Source organism: Taurulus bubalis, assembly GCF_910589615.1.
Source record: "Taurulus bubalis genome assembly, chromosome: 1".
Lineage (NCBI taxonomy): Eukaryota > Metazoa > Chordata > Actinopteri > Perciformes > Cottidae > Taurulus > Taurulus bubalis.
In genome coordinates, this window is record NC_136589.1 from 11,334,210 (window position 1) to 11,357,723 (window position 23,514).

Below are 23,514 nucleotides of genomic sequence, written 5' to 3' on the forward strand. Positions count from 1 at the left end.
TTTGGGTCTTTCTAAATTTCTTTTCTGAATTCTTGGGATCTTGCCAGCCCAAATGAAAGACAGTATAACGGTGTCCAATGACTTAAAAAATGATTTGGGAAGAAAAAGAGGGAGGGTCTGATAACAGAGCCAATCCTACAAGTGTACTCATAGCATGCTGTAAATGTCACAGCTGGAGGGAGAAGAAACCTTGTCTGCATCTAATTTATGGGTGGTCAGGCTTTTTTGTTGATGCTTTGCAATTTCCTGTGCCGGCCATAGCCTCAGTCAATGTACACAAGAAGTGATTTCACAAGGCAAATAGTTCTTTATCTTTTCTATGAGAAGCATGTAATAGGTAACCAGAATCGCAGCGTGCCGGAAAAAGGGGAAAGAATTAAGTAGAATGTGATTAAGCTTAATGTTGCAGCCAGGTGGCGAACGCCTGTTTTGAAAAATGAAGCCAATGCCGAAGTGTCTTAACATTGCGATATGTCTAATAATTAGCAGGTGGCGACAACTTGGTATGCAAAAAAACAGTCAGATTGTATAGAAGAGGTATGAGGAAATTACTCACTCTAGTTTGAAGTCTTCTTCAATACAGCATGATGTTCATTTAGTAAATGATGGTCTATTTAGAGTCAAATAGACCATAAAGCAGAGTGTGCTTTAGGGCGGGGAGACCTTGTGATTGACAGGTTACTACCACACGATCTTCCAGTCTGAGAGTTATCCGTATTTTCACCTACAACTTTAACTCTTTCACTTTTCAGTTCATCAAAGTTAATTGTAACCTTTTGGTCGCCTACAAACGTCTGTACCTAGCTCCACCCTCCTGCGTTACTTATGGTTGGGAAAAACCAACATGGCGATGACCAAAAAACTAGTTAACGAAGGCCAACATCGCCCACACATTATGGGTGATGTCACGGTGAATCCTTCAAATCTAATACGCAGTGTGGTTCCAGATGGGGGACTAGTTCCTTCTAAATGTACCTTATTTTGTTTACCTTAAGTTTATTGTAATTCTATGTGTAAGATGTAAAATAAGCTTTTCATTGTACAGAGTAACTGTCTGTTATCTGTGCATATGACAATACAAAATATCTTAAATATTGTAGTGTGTTTCACACTGTCATCACATACAGTACAATGAGTAAAGCCTATATATAATCTAATATACAATTTGACTGAAAAGGTAGCATAATGAAACATAATGCTTGTATATTCCTATCCTAAATTATTATCAATTTACTCATTCCACTAGGTGGAAAGTGGCAGGGACTGTTGTTTTAGTGTGATTTTCCAGAACAAAAATCTTTAAAGCTAACTTTAGGCTCTGGGGGGCTAGATTCATTATTGTATTATGGATTGCATTCCTTTTGCCATCATCAGTAAAGCCAAACATCTTTTCAAACTTCTAAAGAAAAGATGCTAGTTTGATTTGTGCAATGACAAAAAAGAAAAGGAAGAGTAGACAATAAATACATAACATGTCACACATCAAGAACTTGCTCAGATGCATGAAAGCAAACTTCCTGCAATTCCCACAAGTGCCACGTGTAATGTCCCTCACATGACTCCATTCATTTGGTTCCAGTGCTTCTATTATTAGCATTTACATGTGGCTGGATGTAGACAACATCAAAACCGCCATTACATATTTTCAGCCGCTTTAATTGAGTTCAGTCAATGACACATACGTCAAGGAAGTGACTATTTATAGAAATTTTTAGTATTGTCGGAAAAAGTCTCTGCTGTTTGACGGAGCGCTCAAAGAATCTGACTAGCAACAAGGATTCTGCTGGGGAACAAGGGCAATTTACGGACTTGACCTGAATGCAACACAGTCACGGTATCTGTTGTGGCTATGAGGGTGAGACTTTCACCAAAGATGCTCCACGACAAAGATAACAAATTACAAGCAGCGCCAATGATCAAACATGGAATATACGTCTAGTCTCCTAATGGATAGATTTCCTTTTGCTATCATTAGATATTTACGCCATCAGACTGGGGCTTTTTGAGAGAGTGATCTTTGGACGCCTCGCTTTAAAGGTTATCAGGGCACGTTCAACTGGCAAGAGACCCCGAGGTAGACCCAGAACACGGGGTTATATATCTAGTGTGGCCTGGAAACGCCTTGGGGTTCCCAAGGAGGGGTTGGAAAATGTTGGTTGGGAGAGAGACGTCTGGAATACCCTGCTAAGCCTGCTGCCCCCGAGACCTGGCCTTGGATAAGCGGAGGATAATGGTTGGATAATTACCCAGCTAACAGCCATATTTAGCGTGACAAAAAGCGAATGCGTTGGAGACCGTGAGACGCCAGATCCGCCAAGAATGTATTCCTGAAACAGAGAAAGGCCACAAACAATTGTCTGTTTAAACAATGCCATTTTAAACTCAGAATATTCGGCCTGTGGGTAATGGGTCCAATATTTACTTTTGGTGACTATGGAGCGAATGAATCTGTGAGAATGTGCTCACATTGGGAGGTAATACACTCGGGGCCTGCCGCGAGTCTCCAAAAGGGTGCGGGGCCATGGAGAAACCCACGTGACACAGATACAGGAAATGAGCACCGTCTCCTTTCTGAAGCGTCTCTGCTTTCACTTTCTCTGTTGTTGATATCAATATTATTGCCATCATTAATCCTCTATAATTACAGATGCAACAAACAGCTGGAAGCAACAAAGTCCAACTCACTGGAAGATGTGAGGGAGAAGATGAACCACGATGAGGAAGAAGGGGATGCAAGAAAAGAAAAACTAATTAGAACAGTTTGTCAGAAAGAAATATCATGAATCTCTTGAAAATCACAGATAATGTTTGAACATTTCAAGAATGTCTGAGGGGTAATTTCTGTTAGTGCTTTGATTAAGGGCACGTTGATGGCCCTTAAGGGAATGTAGAAAGTTTCTAATTCATGCTCCACCCTCCAGAGCTGCCCATTGAGGCGAACCTGCAAAACTTATAATCACATAAAACCTGCTTCTGTAGCCTGTCAGGATACTGCTGCTACGCTATCCATTCCCACAACTCCATTTTATCTTTCCCCTTGAAAGCCTGTAAAGAATATAATGGGAAGTGAAAAACACTGTGCGGAATGACACAACACTCCAATTAAGGCCTTTACATTCAGTTAAATGGAACTGAGTGGGAAATCAATTATGGGAAATTAGCACTTATTGCTAACGACCCTGCTCACTGTTAGGAACGCGGATGCGAGCCAAACAGTGGGAAAATGCCTTTTTAAGTGTCAGAACAGATTTGTCATAGCGGGATCGAACCTTGTGTAGTGGGGAATGAAGAGAGATGTAACAGATCAAACGGATCTGCCGTAAATATGAGGAAAGGTGAATATGAACGCCCAGAGGCGCCATTTCTGTTGTTTTTAATGATGCTGACAGACATAATAGAGATCTACAAATGTTTAAAAAGCCTCGACTGGGCCGCCGCTCTGCTCTGAGTGAAAAAATAAAGTCAAGGGTGAAAGAAAAAGAGGGGGGGGGAGAAATAACTACTCACCAAAATATTCCACAGGGAGCAAAATGTTTGAAAATCTACAGAGGGAAAAATCATCAGAGCGTTAGCACTGTCCACCAGGGAGAGAAAACGGTTCACTCCCCTAATCTGAGACTTCCTGCTGCCTCAGCTCAGCTTCATTCTCTTCTCTGAGATCCGTCTCCCCCCTAGAGCACCGCAGAAAGGGGAAGAGGAAAAGTCGAAGGCTGAAGTGAGGAGGTGAGGAGTTGAGGACAAGGTCCCTCCCTCCCTCAGAACTGAGATCTCACCTTGAAAAGGCCTCTGCCTCCTTGATCAATCTTTCATCGCTGTCTCCCAGCAGCCGGCCTCTCTCACACACACACACACACCCTCCGACTCCATCATTCTTTGGCATTATAGACCTGGAGAAATGCCTGCTACACTGAATCACTCAGAGGCTGTGTTTACCGACACACCTGCCATTTCGCTATCTGCCGCTGTTCTTTAATGGCATAGCAACAGATATCCGACCGCTGCTGCAGAGAAAACCATAAAAGCAAAACATTGAGCGCCGTGCATACAATGCTCCTGTATGTGTGTGTGTGTGTGTATATATATATATATATATATATATATATATATATATATATATATATATATATATATATATATATATATATATCCACTACCGTTCAAAAGTTTGGGGTCACTTAGAAATTTCCTTATTTTTCAAAGAAAAGCACTGTTTTTTTCAATGAAGATAACATTAAATTAATCAGAAATACACTATACAATGTGGTAAATGACTATTCTAGGTGGAAACGTCTGGTTTTTAATGAAATATCTACATAGGTGTATAGAGGCCCATTTCCAGCAACTATCACTCTAGTGTTCTAATGGTACATTGTGTTTGCTAATCGCAGAAGACTAAAGGATTAGTAGAAAACCCTTGAAAACCCTTGTGCAATTATGTTAGCACAGCTGAAAACAGTTATGCTGGTTACAGAAGTTATAAAACTGGCCTTCCTTTGAGCTAGTTGAGTATCAGGAGCATCACATTTGTGGGTTCCATTATACTCTCAAAATCGCCAGAAAAAGAGAACTTTCATGTGAAACTCACCAGTCTGTTCTTGTTCTTAGAAATGAAGGCTATTCCATGCGAGAAATTGCGAAGAAACTGAAAATGTCAGGGTGACCCCAAACTTTTGAACGGTAGTGTATATATACATATATATATGTGTATATATATATATATATATATATATATATATATATATATATATATATATACACACACATCCTGAATACATAGCTCATGAAGTATTCAGTTTAATAACGTGAGTCAGTGAGTAGTTTGTTGGTGCTGACAGCAACTTTAATAGGATCTGTTGTTGAAGAGAAGTTAATTAATCTTGTCCACTTTCTCTCTACTGTCCCTCTTCTTCACCCCCCGTGTCACCTTTTAATCCCTCTCACAGTCAACTCTCTCATTTTATCTCTTTCTACGCCATGCTGAACTCTGCCTCCGTGTGTCCTCTCTTCTCCATTTCTGTCTCTCTGTGTTTCTTACACACAGGAGCGTTAACAACAAGTGGGGCCAGCAGGGCTATTTCTCTAGGGGCCCCGACGAGACGAGAAAACACAATGTTCACACATCATCACAGCTTTTGAGCGTTTTTGCATTCTTCACAGTTGCCCGTACAACTTACTGTGTTTCCAAACAGCTCGACTTCACACCAGTTATTTTCGAACCAGGTGTCGCAAAGGGTGGGCCACTTTGGGGGACGAGGGGACGAACACCGGAGGCCACCGTCGTGTTCGCAAACAGTACTTGAATGTTCATTGAATGTGCTGTAACTCTGTTACGTTGTTCATTCTGTACAGTTGACATATATTGCTTCTGTCCATCCGAGGAGAGGGATCCTCCTCTGTTGCTCTCCCCTTTTTTCCCCGTAAAAGGATTTTTCTATTTTTTGGGAGAGTTTTTCCTGATTCGATGTGAGGTCCCGGGACAGGGATGTCGTATGTGTACAGATTGTAAAGCCCTCCGAGGCAAATCTGTAATTTGTGATTTTAGGCTATACAAAATAAACTGAATGGAATTGAATACTTGCTTTAAATGAAACTCACTAAGCAAAGAGACCGAATGGCGGCAGCTACAGTTACACCCATTTGATGAAAGTGGGCAGGGGCAACTACATCACAAACATGGTTTGTTGTAAGGAAACATCCAGAAAGGTTTATCAAAGAGAAAACTAATAAAATAAGTTCAAAAGAGAAGCTCATGAATACGTTTATACAACATACTAAATCTTTTTAAAATGAAGTAAACATGTTTTTCCTCATTTCTCAAGGCTCATTAAATATCAAGTCACAATGCAGACAATGCTTAACACATACACCGCCTTACACTCATCCAATGGATGACCTCCATTTGCAAGTAATGGTGTTGATATTGTAAAGATTTCCCACAGGGTCAAATACATCTGCATCTCCTCGGGTGGATTTTCTTCCCCTCAGTGCTTTGTCTGGTAAACATCGACAACAAAACTGATTCCATGAGGTGTAATTACAGCAACCGCCGGAAACCAATCAGCGTAGCCAGCGGTGAAATGCACTGATTTAAACAAAGCAGGATATTAAAGCCAGCAGACCTGAATGCAATAAAGTGGTACTAGAGGACAGTGGGAGATTACAGGGATGAGAAATAGTACCAGTTCATTGCTTTTACTAAACAATGTGGACAAAGACCATTACTTTGGGGTCATTACACAAAATGATTTAGATACAATCCAATAGCGTCAATTAGAGGCATCGAGCATCTGTCTGTGTGTCGGAGTCAGCTTTAAAAAATTCAAAACGCAGATGGGAATAGTGAGGATCTGCTGATTTGCCGATCTCTTTCAGCCTGATAAAAGCTCAGCTTTTCGTAACGGCGCCAGTAATGAATGTATCCGCGCTTTCAGGGCGATGTCGGGCTTTCAGCCACTTGTCGGACAGCTGTGTAAAGCCCTGGTTCGCTAATACCTCTCCACCTTTGCACAGGTTTATGGCCACGGATCAGCGGGCTCAGTAACAAGGCAGACAGGGGCCCCTAACAAGTCAGGAGACAGGCAAACCGGATGAACCGGGCAGCTCCCGTCTCCGAAGAGAGCAGCGAATGAGGGAGGGAGGCTGAGGAATAAATGGGAATCATCCAGTCAAGCGTAGCTGAACATGCTAGGCCATCTCAACGGGTCCTAATGACTCGGCTGGGGATCGCTGTGACATGGTTCTGGTCGGAGTATTTAGCAGGCAGGGAGGGGAAATTTCAGCACTCTCATCCAGGACACGTGGAAGGGTAACAGGGAGCGTTGAGCCGGATCACTGCGTCGACCCGCTTCGAAACATAAATGTCCAACATGAACAAGAAATGCAGGTCCCTCTGTACTGTCCACACAAATGGACTCCAGGCACCTTAACAGAGCAGGGATGAAGAAGAACTGCTAAACCGTACGGACAGCTCGTCGAAATACATTTGGGGAATTTGTAAACTCCGACTGGCAGAACACCTCACTGACACAGAGTCCATGAAGATGTTTTCCATTCCCGTTTTCCGATTCCTGCTGCCTGTCAAAATTAAGTTTCTGGGGGGAAAAATACAAATAAATAGTGTTTCCCCTGGAGGAAAGTCGAAGCCACAAAATAAAATAATTTCAGTGTATGGACTGTTTGTCACTAAACCGTTTCACGCGGTAAACAGGACAGTTCACGTGAGCAGAGGCAGCCACCTTGGTGCCACATACAGCAGCACAGAAGGTTGAGGTTTCAATCTGTTTTGGTCTCTATCACAAGACTTGGTGCCAAAAACAGCTACGACAGCAGCAGAATTGCATTGATTGCACAGACAGAGCACATCCTCGTTAGACGGGCTACTTCGGCAAACACCGGTGGCAGCAACGATTGAGCAGCGAGCATTAAATATACGCCACACAGACATTTATGGGCTTAATGAACGAACAAATTAATGAATTACCGTTATCTATTTGAAGCAGGGCTATCTCTAAGACACATTGCAAACATGCCTGTTGTTGTCTTTCCAGTAAAACAATACATTAACCGTCATTGTGGCAAGCCTTGATAAACTTTACAGTGAAGGTGGCAATAAATGAATAATGAATTGGGTCTAATGATTCTGAATTACATAAATTCTCAACAGTATGGAATATTTACAGACTCTGTGGGCTAAACCGCACGAGGGACCTAATGCTCTTTTACAATTCACCACATTAAAATATGCAATAATTAAGATCAGAGTATATGATGGAATAGTGGCTTTGCAATATGCAGCTGGCTACGTTTTCCCACTGGCTGGCTACTCCATATCCTTGTGGAAAGCCCTGTTTAAGATTTTTTTCTTCTGTTTTATGCTACTTTAGACTTCCTTTTATTGTTTAGAAGGAACTAAGAGAGGACCACAAACCCAAACTGTAAATCAGGTCAAACTAGCTCAACTCAAACAGTGAGTCTTTCTTCCATCGCTGCGTGCAGAAACACCCTAAACACGAACATGTTGCAGTCATCATCACTCAATGATGCATTTAATATATTACAATAACATCCGACCTGAAAAGGGGGATTGTGATGAAACACGAGAAACAGTGGAGTCAGGTGGGTTGAAAACACCATCGCCATCAAATCCTTATCAAAACAAACATTCACCTTCTTGTTATCTGGAGACATTCAGATAACAACGTCCAATGACATTTTTAAGGTGCAGAAAGATAACACTTTAAATGAAATGCTACTACTCAGAGCAGCGAGGAAAAGCTGATTAAAGCATTACTGCAAAAAATATCCATGTCTTCATATTTATCTCTGTAACACATGGGTCAGTATGACTCGAAACACTTTTTAACTCCCATTGAGGGAGTGTTATAGACACACATACTACACCATAATGACCTTTTACTGCCAAACAATGATAAAATCTCGGAGACTATCTCTTTAAAATGAGCCACAAACAGACACTGCATGGTTCATATCACAGTGATTGAAGAAGAACCTTATCAAACTGTAAATATCAGGAGGATGTTTCTATCAGTTCGCTAATTAACAGCGGGGAAGTGCTACAGTCAAGGTGTTTGTTCACATATTTCCATATGCTTCCTTCCTCCCGCATGTGAAAAAGTTTTCATCGGGAGCCGGGGAAAGTTATAAATATCCTCAGCATCGTCGAGTTGATTAGCTACCATCCTTCTTTTTGTCCAAGTGTTGCATAATTCACAGTTTAACAGCCGAGTTTGCAAATTGATAACGGGAGAAACTGAATCAACATTATTGCTGGACGTGAATAAGTAATAACAAAAAGAAAAGAAAGAGAGACTGGAGGGCCAACGTTGCCCACAGATGCCAAGGATCTCATTCATTCCGGTTGTCACGCGCTACAGCCTCAATAAAACATTCGCCGCGCCTCACCATCTATCACGGCTCTGGCCATGGCACATTCTTGGCACGCCGTCTAAGGGCCGGCCTCTTGGTCTTATAATGCGTTTTGGGCTCTCTGGGCCCCCTCTGCTCAGGAGTGTACTACAACACAGCTCCCGGAGCAGTGCCAGTACACTGTGTAAGTCCTTGAATGACATCTATGGGGGCTGCGACCTCGTGAACTCTGTGGCGGCCGGGTATTGAGGAACACTCTTCTGTAGCTCAATGGCTTTCATCTAATCTCGCCGTGATCAAGATCGCTTTTGCGTCTTGTTTCACGCAACCCCGGGCTTGTTCAGGTTGCTGATCAGACAATAAGTCGCGGGCGGCTGACAGCGGAGGAGGAGCTTTCTCTTTATCCGCTACATTGTAGAATGGGGGCCAATGATAGCCAATCTGCTGCAGCGCCATCCAAGTTATACTTGTCTTTTAGGAAGGCCATGTCTATTACCTAGCTCAGATACCATCAAGGAGTATCTGAGTAAGTCAAGTGCATCTGACCCCAGAGGCTATCTACTCTTAGTTCATCTCCTCGACAGTGCCGCTATAATGGGGAGGTGAAAAAGCCTAAAAAAAAGTGCCGGAGCTTTGATAGTGTTTGAAGCCAAGAAAACCCCAAACGCTGTGTTTCACTTGGCTGCTGTGTGAAAATGTAATACCTGAACCATCCGGGGGGATAGATGACGCAGTGAATTATCAGTTAATTGGAATCTGTGAAAGGTCACCAGCGTGATGGCGAGTGACCTTAGATCAATGGGCAGTGGGTTGGGTCGCACTTCAGTAGGAAGGCCTGAAGCCACGGGGGCAGAGGCTCCAGGATCACACGGGAAAGGGGGATGGGCAGAGTTAAAAGCAGCAAATTAAACGAAAAGATGAGACGCGCGGGAGGAAGGCGAGCCGTCTGGAAAAGACTTTTCCCTCACTCTTTCTTTGGTTTTCTTCCTCTCCTCTCTTCAATCTCGTAGTTTGACCCCCACCTCCTTACTCTGTCGTTTGATCTCCCCACAGCCTAAAGTCAAGAGGCAGGCTTTATATCTTATATTCACTGTTCCACATGAGAGACCGTGTGTCCCAAAAAAAAACTCTTCTCAAAATAAATGAGGCTCTCTGAAGGCCAACTCAGACGATGACTGGTGCCGTGCCGACCCAGGCCATCGCAGCAGGCATCAGTAATTCGATTTGAAGAAAACATCTGAGTGTGTGTGTGTGTGTATTTGTGGTTAGAGGCGGCATTGGTGTGTAACTGCAGTCCATATTTCTCTTACTTCTGTTCCAAATGCCCAATCGGATTAAGACAGGTGTAGGTGTTGACTGTCCTCCTCCACATCTGTGTTTGCTTTTGAAGCTTCTCCCTTTTTAGATTAGACTCAGATTCGTTGTCCAGGAGGGATATTTGCTTTCATAGCCAGTCCAGAGAAAAATACAGATATACACATATGGCGACATACAGATATAGATGGTACACAAAATATCCATGTTTACATTCCTCCAATGATCCCAGCTCACAATAGTGTCAGAGAGACGGATTGTTCAGTGCCGTTACTGCGGGAGGAACAAAGCTACCTTTTTAATTGAGCTTTTCTCCATTGAAGTGTTCTGTATCTCCGACCAGATGGAGGTAAGATGGAGTGTTGGTTTAGGTGCCGATCAGTGTAATTTGAAAGTGTGAGTGCCAGGTGTGCGATTGTTCATATCTGGGTGCTGGAAGGTAATCTATCTCAGAAGCATCTCTGTGCCGCTTGTTACTACAAAAACAAATGTGAAGGACTGGCAACGTGTAGTACCAAAAGGATCTGTAATGGAAAACACCAGGGGCGAATATTTTCAATTTTCAAAGGAGATGAAAAACACTTAGTAGATGCCAGTGTTAATTGGCTGGAGACACTGCCACAGTACAAAGGGCTGCGTGAGTGTTAGAATATTTTCTAGAAACCCTCCGAGCGATTAACGCTGGGTGGTTGCAAGTGGCCGGTTTAGAAATGAGAATGTCGTCTGCAATCCAGAAAAAATATAAAGAAAATCGATATCTCTAGTAACGGTCTGTTGTTCCACATAAGAGGTACCGAAAGGGCTGCGGTCAATATATTGCCACTGTCATCATCTTTAAAACACAGGCTTTGACTGTCATTGACTGGCACACCAACATACACCCGCTGGCTAATTGGAATTTACTCATAGGAAGACAAGAGAAGTAGCTCTCTTTGTCACTGACAGGATGCCGTGAGGCCTCGAGAAATTGAATTCACATCGAGAGGGATTTCATTAGACCACTTTGTACCTTTCACTGCCGCTGAATCCTATTTACATTCATTCTCGTGTTACCTCACCTTAGTTGTATCACTTCAACTAATCTTCAGGTCTCAGTCTGTGAACATTCAAAATGTTCAGATCAATGAGATCAAGGTTTTCTCTTTTTAAATCGCTCAATATTTGGAGGAGAGTTTTATTTATAATAAAGAAAAACGCCAGACTGGTTGACCTTGTGTTTGACATGAAAAATAATGCAGGAGGTCAAAACCCCCACGACATCTGATATGTCCGTTCCTGTTAGAGAGATACGGCAACACAAATCTGCTATCCCCACCGGCGAAAACATGTACCAGATGAAACGGCAAAGAAAAGCAACTCATTTCCGATACATTGCATGTGTAACACGTCAATCACGACCCTCTAAAATCCCCTTTGAAAATAATCACCCAAAAAAAAAACTGTATTTAGATGTGCTGGAACAAAAAAGACCTTGAAGGCAGGATTTATCAGCTTAGCTAAAGGGAGTTGATCCACTGAGCGGAGATAGGAAGGGGTTGCCCCGTCTTATTCTGAGCTGCGTATGATAGTCACATGGAATCCATCCCGAGGCCTGTAGGACATAAATGTATTGATAGTTTAATAACACCAGTTTAACTCTCACCCTCACTGCGAACGTCTATGTCAGATTTCTCCATTAGCATTCTTCCCTAAAGCTCCAACATGCTACTTTTAGGCTCGAAGCTGGCAGTGTGTTGGTAGTCCCGCCCACCTGCCACTCATCTGATGGAGCTGATGTAATTTGCCTTAAAGACTCAACTGCTTTGCTTTGCAGCCTTAAAGTCAAAGAGACAGCAAATCAGCAAGGAGAAAACTAAATATTTCCTCTAGCTTAAATATTTCAATCAATATTTGATGTGAGATGAGTGGCTTGGCTTCTTTTATCCAGCCGTCCAATCACAATGGAGGACGGGCGGGACACATACTACAAATGCCAACTGTCACATCCTACATGTTTGCTACAGAACAACAACAACAATGGAGGAGAAATTAATACATCGAGTGGCGTGTTCGTCCTCTCTCCATGCATGCTTTAGCCTTTCCTTTTTTTTTCTGCGGATAGTCCGTTCTCCAATTAACAATAAACAAGTTGTGTTTGTTGTTTAAAATGCAACAATATACCAAATGATAGCCTTACAATAAAGTTTATTTATATTGCACAATCAGGATAAATGAAGTAAGTTGCAAAAAAAAGACAAAAAGAACGCTTATGAAGCTATTGAGCAAATCATCCTTCACAGCGACAGCTCTAACAAATCACTGTCTGTCACTATTTTTCCAAATATATCAGGTAGCTAGCTGGCTCGCTGTTTAGGAAGAATACATCACCATTACAAATCCAGTCAACAAAACCACGATTAGGCAACTGTTCCTCCAATCAGCAGATCGACGCTGATTAGTTAATATGCACAACAAATCACTGAAAGCTGGATTGTGAAACGTTTATTATAATTTCTTGGTCATTGTGCCATGGCAAATGGCTTTAAAAAACTACAGTAACCATGAGCCTCATCGGCCATTACCATGGTGAAGACACCAGGTAGAGAGAGGTGTGAATCAGAACTGTGACTCAACGAATCAGGAATGAACCACCAAGCTGCTGAATTCAGCCAAACGACTTATACTGGTGAATGCTTTAGAAGGTTCCTCCAAGGTGTCATTCCTAGCATTGCTGCTCAACAGAATTTTTACTTCGCTAATTGGGAGCTGCAGTTGACTTCTGAGGTTGTATTGTAAACAGACTGTACCAAAGAACATGTTTTTTTTTAATTGCAGTTTCTCTTTATTTGTCCCGATATTTCAAGCCAACACAACTACCAGTCAGCTAACGGAGAGAAGAACGGGTCTTTAGTAATTGGAAGCATGAAATAGGTCCATATGGTTTAAAATGTCCCAAACATCACTGAAAGGCTGCTTTCAGCCGGATGGTGTGATTTGGTAGAGTAAACACAAGGTCACAGAAAAACACGTGATATTGCATAGCATATGGTGCGCTGTTTAATATAATTGTAATGAAAAAACACTGTATGCTGTCGCTTAATGGAAAAATCTGACTTTGTGTGATAAATATTCTGGGAAATTCGACAAGACACAAACTGTCTGATCATTACAGCCAATAAACAGTTTGGGGATCTCGTATCTTCACGAAATCTTGAACGTCTTCCAATTTTGTATTTTCTTTTTTGTTCCATTTGCCTGTTTTTCCGTCTGTCTAGGTGATGACATGGAACACGTAAGACACAAAGATGTAATCAGCCGAGCGGCCCGCGAACAGACTACAGAGTGGAAGCCGAGTGTTGAACCGTAAATTCTTTTATTAGCCCTCATAAATGTTATCTGGCACATATCTGAGACAGGCTGGGTGTCTCGCCTGCTGCGATTTGACCCTTTCTACACATCCCCCTCCCTGTTGGCTTAGTCAGTTCACTGCCTGGCACCAAACATGATTCCTGAGTCCCAATTTCACACACTTCCTCTGTTTCAATACCTCAACGGCAGCTCTGATTAAAAACCAATTAGCTCCCCAGATCCCAGGGCACCTGCAGAAGAGGCTGCAGGATGTCATCCAGATTCGGCTCCAGCTCGGCCAGGGATCTCTGTTCCCCCTCTGCTCTCTGCTCTCATTTTCTGATAGGTGTCGGGAAAAGTAAGCCAGCAAGTGGGGGAGCTGCTTCTTTAATATGACCTAACCTAAATGTGAGCTGTGGCCGTCAGAGATGGACAAACACTTCTCTTGCTCTCTCTTATGTAATTGTTAGTTTTATATCTTTGGATTCTGCATTGATGAATACCCTTTTTGAGTGTGTTACGAAAGGCGGTCTTTTCATTAAAATAAACAAACTCTGAAAAAAGCTGCAGTTGTTTACAAAAATAAGCATTTTCGAACACATTCATAATCCTCAAAGACAATCCTGCTGCTACAATAATAATCTGCTTGGAGTAACAGTGAAACAGATTTTTTAAACCTTCTTTTACAAGGCGGTTCTGAACCCAAACAAATTGCTTTACTGTCAAGTTCTAAGACACAGTTGTTTTTACAGACCACAGAACTATTTCCATACTGTTTTCTCTACTCTTGACAGTCCTTTTGGACTCGCCATTCCCTCACATCACATGCCATGTCTCCATATTTCTTGGCTAATTGACAGACAACCCCTCCAGTCAATGTCTGCAATAACTAGGGAGAAGCTTTCCAACTATGAAATGTCCTTGATGCCAAACTAACAAGTTGAACCAGCAGGGAACTCTTTTTAGGGTGACTAGCTTTAAAAGTGACACACTGACAGAATAAAACAGAGGCTCTTTCTGCATCCTAAATTCTTTGCCGGCAAAATAAGTGTGCATTTCTAGACCATATTTGTCCAGTTACAATCTTATTCAGGTTAAAGACATGCAGTGTGTCCCAGTTCCACGCTTCTGAGCAGGCACTAAGTCCACTGTGCGTTCACACTGGAATCAATACAGTACACTAGAAAAAGTCAGTATACAAGCTAAATACTCTTTGGTTATTGAGTGTGATGTTGATGCAGCTCAGAAGTCAAACTATTTATGGTTGATGGTGAAACATCTTCAGGGACACCAGAAAAAAAGAAAAACAAGACTTAGTTGTTTTTTTAGTATCATTCTAAAGTCGTAGTCTGCTTGATCACGGAGTAAATGTTAGATCATTTCCTGTTAGTATAAAACAGTGATGTCCTTTGCTTGTATGCCAGCTGCAAACACATAAGTATACTGTTGGAGACAGACTGTGTGTTCTATATCTTTGACTGGAGAGGCACAAGATGGCCGGAATATAAGAATGCAGCGCTGCAGCAGCTCGTGTGATTAGCACCTGGGAACATGTGAACGGGAGCCGGCAACTCGTGATGATCAGCGACGGCTGTACGTCGGCTTCATCTCGATGCGAGATTAGAATATAATTGTCACCTCCAACACCTCTCTCAATAAAATGGTGGAGTAATAAGAGCCTGTATTTTATGGGTCTGGATGGTGGTTCGCGCCAGTCATAACGAGACGCTAGAAGTTCCTTATACTTAAATACACACTGACAGACACTTAGAGGCTTTAAGTACTGTGAGCACTTGATGAAGGGCCTTGAAGTCCTGCTAGCTTGTTTCATTACCATTTGTCATTCTCTCTGCCAAACCAACTCCATGCTACCTTTTTTTCCCCCCACTCACAAAACTTTTCTTCTGATAAATTGCACCCTTTTAGGCTTCCTCACAATCAGCCTGAACCATTTTGCAGCCTTTTCATTACAAAGTTAAACGTCTGGCTTTGGAATACAGTGGCAGTAAATGCCACATCCTGTCAGATAGGCAAGGGCAGGGTAATTGTCTCTGTGGCATAATCGTCCCTCAACAAAAGCCGGTGGAAATGACAGGGTTTTAACATAATAAGGAACACTGTCATTGTAGATTCGCCCAACAAAATCCTCCCTACCAGCAGCTGTGCTGCAGTTTGATTCCCCCTCTTCCAGGGAATGGTTATCTCCATCTTAGGGCGTCAATTTTGCTCTTTTCTCCACAGCCAATGGTCTGTAATTACTTCCATCTGCTCTTTGTGCATACAGTATTACTTGTCCTGGCGGAGATAACATAATGTGGTAAACCAGTCCGACAGCGGGGAACAACCGGCTGTAAATGTCACCAATGAAATCCACCCGCGGTTATCTGACTTTATGTTTCAACTCCTTTGTGGAGTCATAATGACAGGGAGAAATGCAGTGTTCCTTAAAAACTTTTATGCTATAGCATTATCTCAGCGAGGAGACAGTTGACAAATGAAATCAATAAATCAATCACACAAGATGGATTAGGTGTCAAGAGGGATATCTGCGAATGTGAAGATCCTGGGTGCAGATTAGGGCGAGCCATCTTCGCCATCTCTGCTTCTGGGACGTGGAGCAACAGGTGCTCGGCATGAACAACAAACAGGGAAGAGAAACTGGAATTCAAAGGGGGGCAGCACAGTAGATCTGAGGCTCCAAACTGAGCCGACGCACCCTGGGATCTTAAGAGCAACTCGGCTCTGGTGAGACGCTCTACAGAGGATACATATCTCCTCTCTGTTAGATGCCCAACGACAGCTCCAGTCTCACGCAAAAAATAAATCCCCCTCTCGCTGTCACACACTGCTTATTCGCATCCACATTCTCCTCTTCCTGCTATGTTTGCTCCTGTAATTCTCTGGCGATATTCTCTCCCTTCTCCCTGTCAGAGGAATTTAAAGGCAGTGAGAAGTATCCACTCTAAGAGAAATCAAAAAAACTGTGCAACGTTTGCACCAACTATGTGGACCCGGTGAGAGAGAAATGTGAGTATGAATTATACATGTGTCAGGGTGTGGTGGTGGTGAGGAGGTGGGCTTCAAATTTGTTAGAATAAATACATAAAGCGCATACTTGCAAAAACCTATAACATTATCTGTCACAATTCAAGGTTACCAAACATGCAAGGAGCAAATTATTCATCCCCATACAAAGCATAGTGATGAGGCTGAATAACTGCTGAGAGCGACAGAAGGAGTTCGGTTTGGATATGTGGGAGGCCTTTCTCTCTGTGTGAGTTTGTGTGTGGGGTTGTTAATTAGGAAGCTATTTGTGGGGAGAGAAAAGTCCATCTTATGATCTGCAGAGAGCCTGTCACTGTCCCTCTGCACCATTATGCATCTGTCCTGAAAGACACAAATACATGGGATTATATCTCACACGCCAAACTTTGGAAATGTACCATGTAAAGCCACATGCATTAATACTGTACCATTAACACAATTAAAATAGATACATTGGTTTGAAGTGAGAGAAATTTCTAGCCTCTTTAAGCAGTATTTTTGTTTGTTTTACCCCACATTCATTGCAGTCTAGTGCCCTAATAAACCAAGGTTTCACTTGGCAGTTTATCTGCCCCCTTGTGGCCATACAATTGTGCAAAAATGACTACTACTAGGTGAAAGGTATCCACCATTGCTGGTCCCATTTAGATATTTGTTTTTGTGATTGTTTTATTCCTGTCCCTATGTAGTAAAGACTTCATATTTTACAACTATCAAAACCAGCAACACGTGATGGACTGAAATAAGTCTAAAACTCTTCTAACTGTTTTAGATACTGATTGGGTATCTTCTGATAGAGAGTACCAATACGATACCAGTGCCAACTCATAGGAATCCTGCAACCGGACATTGCGCTGGCTTTAAATCTGAGTTGGTTGCCCAACATTGACAAGAACACAATTTAATGTGAATCAATCACGTCAGTGTATGAAATATCTATATCTATATATATTTATTTATGGCAGTCTTTGGCTCGATTGCTGTTTTACCAAGAAACCAAGCCAAAGTAGCCTTCCCAATGCAACAAGGTTGTGTAGATGTCAAAAGGTACACTTAAAAGAAAATAGAGATTACCCATCACTTATTGTGGAGAAAGAGAGTTAAAGAAAACAAGGACAGACTATAATACAAATCTAGTCATAGATAGATAGATCTGAGGGTCTTCTTTTATTCTGAAGATTAGATTACTCTGTTTCCATGAATAATAAAGTCAAGTACAGAAGGACTACTTAAAACAAAATATTCAACTGGACTGGAAAGTTAATCAGTAAATAATTAGCCAGTGAAGAATGGTAATCAGCAGTCAGCTTACTCTCAGGGCTGTATCTCAACACTGCAATCACTTTTCTCTGGAGTCTTCAAAATATGAAATTGAAATGGCTCTTAAGTTGTGATGAGTGATTTGAATTTCTTTCCTGACAAACAACAAACAAACCATGGCCACCTACAGAATAACATGAAAAACAGGTGTAAAAACAGCTGAATAATTTTTTTCACATTATGTATTTACAATGATCTTCTATCACATCTGACATTTAGTTTGATGTGATCTCTCTTGATGGTGGTAAAAAAAAACGTATCACTTAGAATCTGCAATTTGATCGTGCATTTCTTTTCCCCCTACTCAGTGTAACTGATGACAGCTACCATTTTGAAACAAATTACACATAATCATCTATTTGCCAAAACAGGCAGATATAGAATCAACAGTGGATGCCCTTTTCAGCCTGCTGAGCCTCTTTATAGGACATGATTCAGGCTCCCCAGCCTGATGAGTTTCATCCACAGCCGCAGCAGTCTTTGTGAAGAACCCCTGCAGTTTAACGCATCCTCAAATTGTTCACACCTTCCCTCCACGACTGCTGCCCCTGTGATAAACCAATCACCAAAAAATGCCATGCTGGGAAAAATATGCATACCACCCTCAAGTAGTGGGCCGTTTATTTTTATGATCATCACTTCTTGCCAGCCACTTGCAGCGGTGGTTAGAACACGATTCACACTATTGGAAAAAGTACAAACATTCCGCCAATGTTGCAAAGTAAGCTGTGTTCATTTTCTGCCTGCCACTTAGAGAAAAATAATATGCAGAATAACCTGGACAATGTATTACAGCCATGATTGCAAAATGTTGTGGGCAAAAAAAAATCACTGAAGCATCACAAGACTGAGCAGGAAATATGCTAATTCCAATCTGAAGTAAATAGACGCTTGTTTTTTCTTTTGTTTTTTTCAATGCATGAGTTCACCCCTGCAAGTTAAGGAAATGCAAAAACACAGCATGCTAATCTAGCATACATACACTTCACCAGAAAGTGAAATTCATCAGACTGGACAGATATTATTGCAGCCCCCGGACACCACGGGTATTTTATAAGCCTCGTTTGGCTTGGCAAGTTATAGAGAAGCATGTTTTTATTTGCAGCAGGAGTTCAGGGGAAGAGAGCTGCATGTGAGACACACACACACACACACACACACACACACACACTATTAAACCAAAAGGTCCTCAGACGGACGGTGGGCTACCAAGTGTCGGTCCTCATTGTGTATGGACCATTTCCAAATATAGAGATAGAAGCTAAAAGCTGCAGATCACAGGGTGAAAGTGAACCACCACATCACCTGGTGATTGAGACAGAAGACGATACAATTAAGGAACACTGTTCCTGTAAAGCCGAGTAGGTTTTTAGTCACTGTTACAATCATTAGAACGCAAAAGCAGCATGTGTTTACATTCAGTAGCTAGCGTAGCAAGTACTAACGATAGTTCATGGTACGCTAACGTACTCTGCTAATGTTAGCCCCGCTGCTTTTTAGTTAGAAACGTAACATTTTAGACGCGTACATCTCATTCCAACCTCTCCGGGTGACGAGTATCACTATTACACAATTGTGAACCACGACTAGCTACAAATCCACTAAACCGGCCTGAAAATTGGAGCTGGCTGATGCTACGCTATGATTGGCCATCTGTTTTCTAGGGGTTGGACTTAGCAGAGGGTCAATTCCATTAAAGCGGTCTAAAGCCAAGGCATTCTACACATACAAACACCTGAGCGCGAGTGCTGTTGATATCCGTGCTCATGGACACTTTGGTAAATTTCTGAGGTGCAAAAATGACTTCACTCACATTTGAGTGCTCCCAGAGCGACAGCACATCAAAATTAAACCCATTAATGAAAGTGTTTCTTTATGGTGTTTGATGTTCTACTTTAGATTCAATTATAATACGGGTAGATCAAATCAAGCATTCTGATTGGTTGAGAGTGAGTCACGGAATGTACTTTATTCAGCCATAAAGTACTTTATAATACCGGTAGATCAAATCAAGCATTCTGATTGGTTAAGAGTGAGTCACGAGGTGTAGTTTATTCAGCCATAAAGTACTGTACAGCCTGTTTACATTTAGAGCGTTCCATATCAATGCGCACTTAAAAATAACAGGTAGATTTATTTATAGTGCAGACTATTTTCTCTGTCGCTGAAATGCGATACACAACGTTTGGTGGCTACAACTATTTTGTGCTGAAAGGGAGCTTCCTATTACTATTTATAAAGTCGCAGGTACCCGTATTATAAAAGCTATAAGGTACTCGAGGCAGTACTGTGTCTACAATAATGTACAGTTCAAGGGTTTGCCGGCCCTCCGCTGCGCGTCAGGCCTAACAACTCCATTGAACAGTACATTATTGCACGACACAGTACTGCCTCTCGTACCTTATTGCTTAAGTACAGCCTGTTTACATTTAGACCGTTCCATATCAGTTTGCACTTAAAATAACAGGTAAAAAAGATTTAAATTGCGCGACCTTTAGTTATCATTTCAAGGTTGACAGTTACCAAACATGTTTTGTGTAAACTTTGATATTGTAACTTCCGCAGTAACGACTCGCAGATGTTGGTTTCCTTAACTTGCAGGTTTATTGCTTGAGTGTTCACAGTATTGCAACGGAGCTCTTCGCTAACAGTAACTCAAACAGAACAGCTAACAAGCTCACTTAGCATCCCCCACACTAGCATAACGAACGACAACACACACGTCACTTCCTCCCTAACCTAAAAATGAGGAATGAAAAGGGTTTGATCACAAAATCGTGATAATTTCCAGTGAGAGATAATTACGTCGGTAATTTCCCAACGCGAGGCAAGTTCTCTAAACATCATAGAGGAGAAAAATGACGGAGAAAAGACGGACCGAAGCAGCGAGAGCACTTCTTTACATCGGTGGCTGCGTGTCATCCTCCACCCTGGTTTCAACCTGCTTTCAACCAGTCAGTAAAATAGTTCCGTATGTGTATGGCGGTTGCCGACTATTTTCTCTGTCGCTGAAATGCGATACACAACGGTTGGTGGCTACAACTATTTTGTGCTGAAAGGGAGCTTAAAATTACTATTTATAAAGTCGCAGGTACCCGTATTATAAAAGCAATACGGTACTTGAAGCAGTAGTGTGTCTACAATAATGTACTGTTCAAGGATTTGCCTAACAACACCCTTGAACAACACATTATTGCACAACACAGTACTGCCTCGAGTACCTTATTGCTTAAATAATGGCTGCTCTGCTTTGCATGACAAAGGAGACAACATAGAAAATCGGAGAAAGTCTCAATCACGATTTGACAAGTTCTTATCCTGAAATCGTTCCAGCTCAATATTAGAAGATAATTCGAAAGTTACCATTTGTATTTACCACTTTTTTCCCCCCTCAAGAACTGCTCAGGTGCTCTCAAACCAACATATCTGACAGCACTTTAAGACTCATTTGCCCAATCCACTTTGATTCCCCCCCTGTAGATCCAAACCGACCACCTCCGTCATCCCATGTCTAACCTTCAGGCTAAAGCTGCTTCAGTTCCTTTGATCCCCCCCCCCCCCCCCTCCCTCTCTCCTCTCTGCATCTGACTCCCTGTGTGGCTGATGGACAGGATCAGGAGGCCCTGGGTGAGAGACTCTCTGCTATTTTGACACATTACTTTGACAAGGTGAGAATATCTGCTGAGAAAAGACGAGGACTGACTGACTCCCCTCCTCACATCCTACTTTCACTTACCCACCCGGCTCATGTCTTGAGTGACAGCACAGCGCAGTGACATGCGTTTTACACATAATGTGAAATGTGCGGGGAGACAAGGGGGACATAGGAGCATCACATCCTTCAGGGGAAGTGGGGCGGAGAGGAGTACTGCGAGTGTGTGTGTGTTCATGGTTCAAGGTGGTGGAACAGCTTGTCTGGGAGCCCCAGAATTTCCAATGTACGTCCAGCATGCAAGGCTGCTTCCAGTGTGCCTCGTGAGTGGCTGCAATCACAGCTGCAGCACAGGGAAATGGAGTCTAAAGATGTCGAGCTGCCATCGTCGAGGCTATAAATCTCCCAAATACAGGTCCATACGTCCTGTTTCCAGCTCTGCAGGAAGGGTTTTCTTTCCATCTCCATGTTAGGGGAATTTTAAAGAACACAGTGCAGCAGAATCAGAATAAAAATTTATTGAGTTTGTACCACTGATGCATTTTAAATTAGATCAGCAGAAAACAGTCCTGACATTAGAAATGACTTGCACCAGCTGGCACAATGAGCAGCGTACAGGTAGCATGATTAATAGATTTGTCTAGAGAAAAAGTGTGTGTGTGTGTGTGTGTGTGTGTGTGTGTGTGTGTGTGTGTGTGTGTGTGTGTGTGTGTGTGTGTGCGGGTGTGTGTGTGTGTGTGTGTGTGTGTGTGTGTGTGTGCGTGTGCGTGCAATGCTGGTGGTCATCGCTCTCGATTCCAGTGTTGGTTTTGATCCTGCAGCAACACTTTGGGCAGTTTTGGGCTTCTTACACTCAAACACGTGCACAAATGCACGCGCTCACACGCGCATAAAAACCTCGCTGCTGCCACACACTGGCCGCCAGTCCGCACCGCACACATACAGGCAACACAACTCATCTGCAAAAGCAGGTGCACAAGCGCGCGCACCCGCACGATTGCAACCACACGGGGCTGGCACGCACGCAAACACACACACACACACACACACACACACACACACACACACACACACACACACACACACACTTTGACACACACTTGTCTGCATTGGCATTTTTTCGCAGTCAAACTGGGTACCAGCAGCAGCGGCAAACACATTTTGAGGCTCTCTTCCCTTCCGTAATCTGATCTCACATGAGTCTGCAGTTAGGGAACCGTGTGCTTATACTATGCTGCCTGCAGGGTGACACAAAAAAGGCATGCAGGGATCTCTTGAGTGGAGAAAACCCGGTGAGAGCCGCCGCTTCACTGCTGTCAGTCGCCCTTCAGATCCCATTTTGCAGTCTTTCTGTGTGGTCCTCTAAAAAGCAGCATCCCTACTCTGCCCGGGACCCCGTAGTGCATCCGCTCATGTTAACTGGCTGGGCTTGCGGGTAAAGAAATACCTCATCATGCAACTTTGACACACACAAAATAAGCGAGCGAATATGGACTCGTTAAAAAACAGTTGCACTAATGACGCTCACACTGATAACAGGTCTAAGAGCCGAAGCGACCATCCGGAGAACAAGGCATTCATTTTGCACAAGTTCAACTGCACTGTCTTACATTCCAAGTGTTGTTCAACTTACCGATCAGAGCCAGCTGTAAGAAGTACAGTCCGAGGAAGTCCATTATGGAATGCGACATCAATTGAAATGGATGCAAATCCCGGGCGAGCGATGATGCGCGAGAATAAAAGCCCTCTGTTTTTTGCAATTAAGACCGAAATTAAGACCGAAAGAATGGCAGCTATTTCTCAAGTGATGACTGGTCACTCACGGAGACGCCGGAATCCAAAGCATCGCATGAAAAAGCAGGAGCGCGGCAGAGCATCGTTTTTTTTTTTAAACAGTCAAACTTTTGTCGTGGAGAAAAAAATGGGTTACAGCTGCGCCAAATCGAGCCAGTGGTTCCAAATCAATAGAA

The 23,514-nt window shown here is 42.6% G+C and overlaps 1 protein-coding gene across 1 annotated transcript in view; it reads right to left on the reverse strand.

Annotated features, from left to right (window-relative positions):
• Positions 1 to 23,235, reverse strand: part of gfra4a (GDNF family receptor alpha 4a) — a gene marked incomplete at both ends in the record, with an annotated part of 124,482 nt that extends 101,247 nt beyond the window's left edge. The window contains one exon of the mRNA XM_079231191.1: positions 23,178 to 23,235. Coding sequence (XP_079087317.1) covers positions 23,178 to 23,235 — 58 coding nt within the window. The remainder of the gene's footprint in view (positions 1 to 23,177) is intronic.
• Between the last annotated feature and the right edge of the window lie 279 nt (positions 23,236 to 23,514).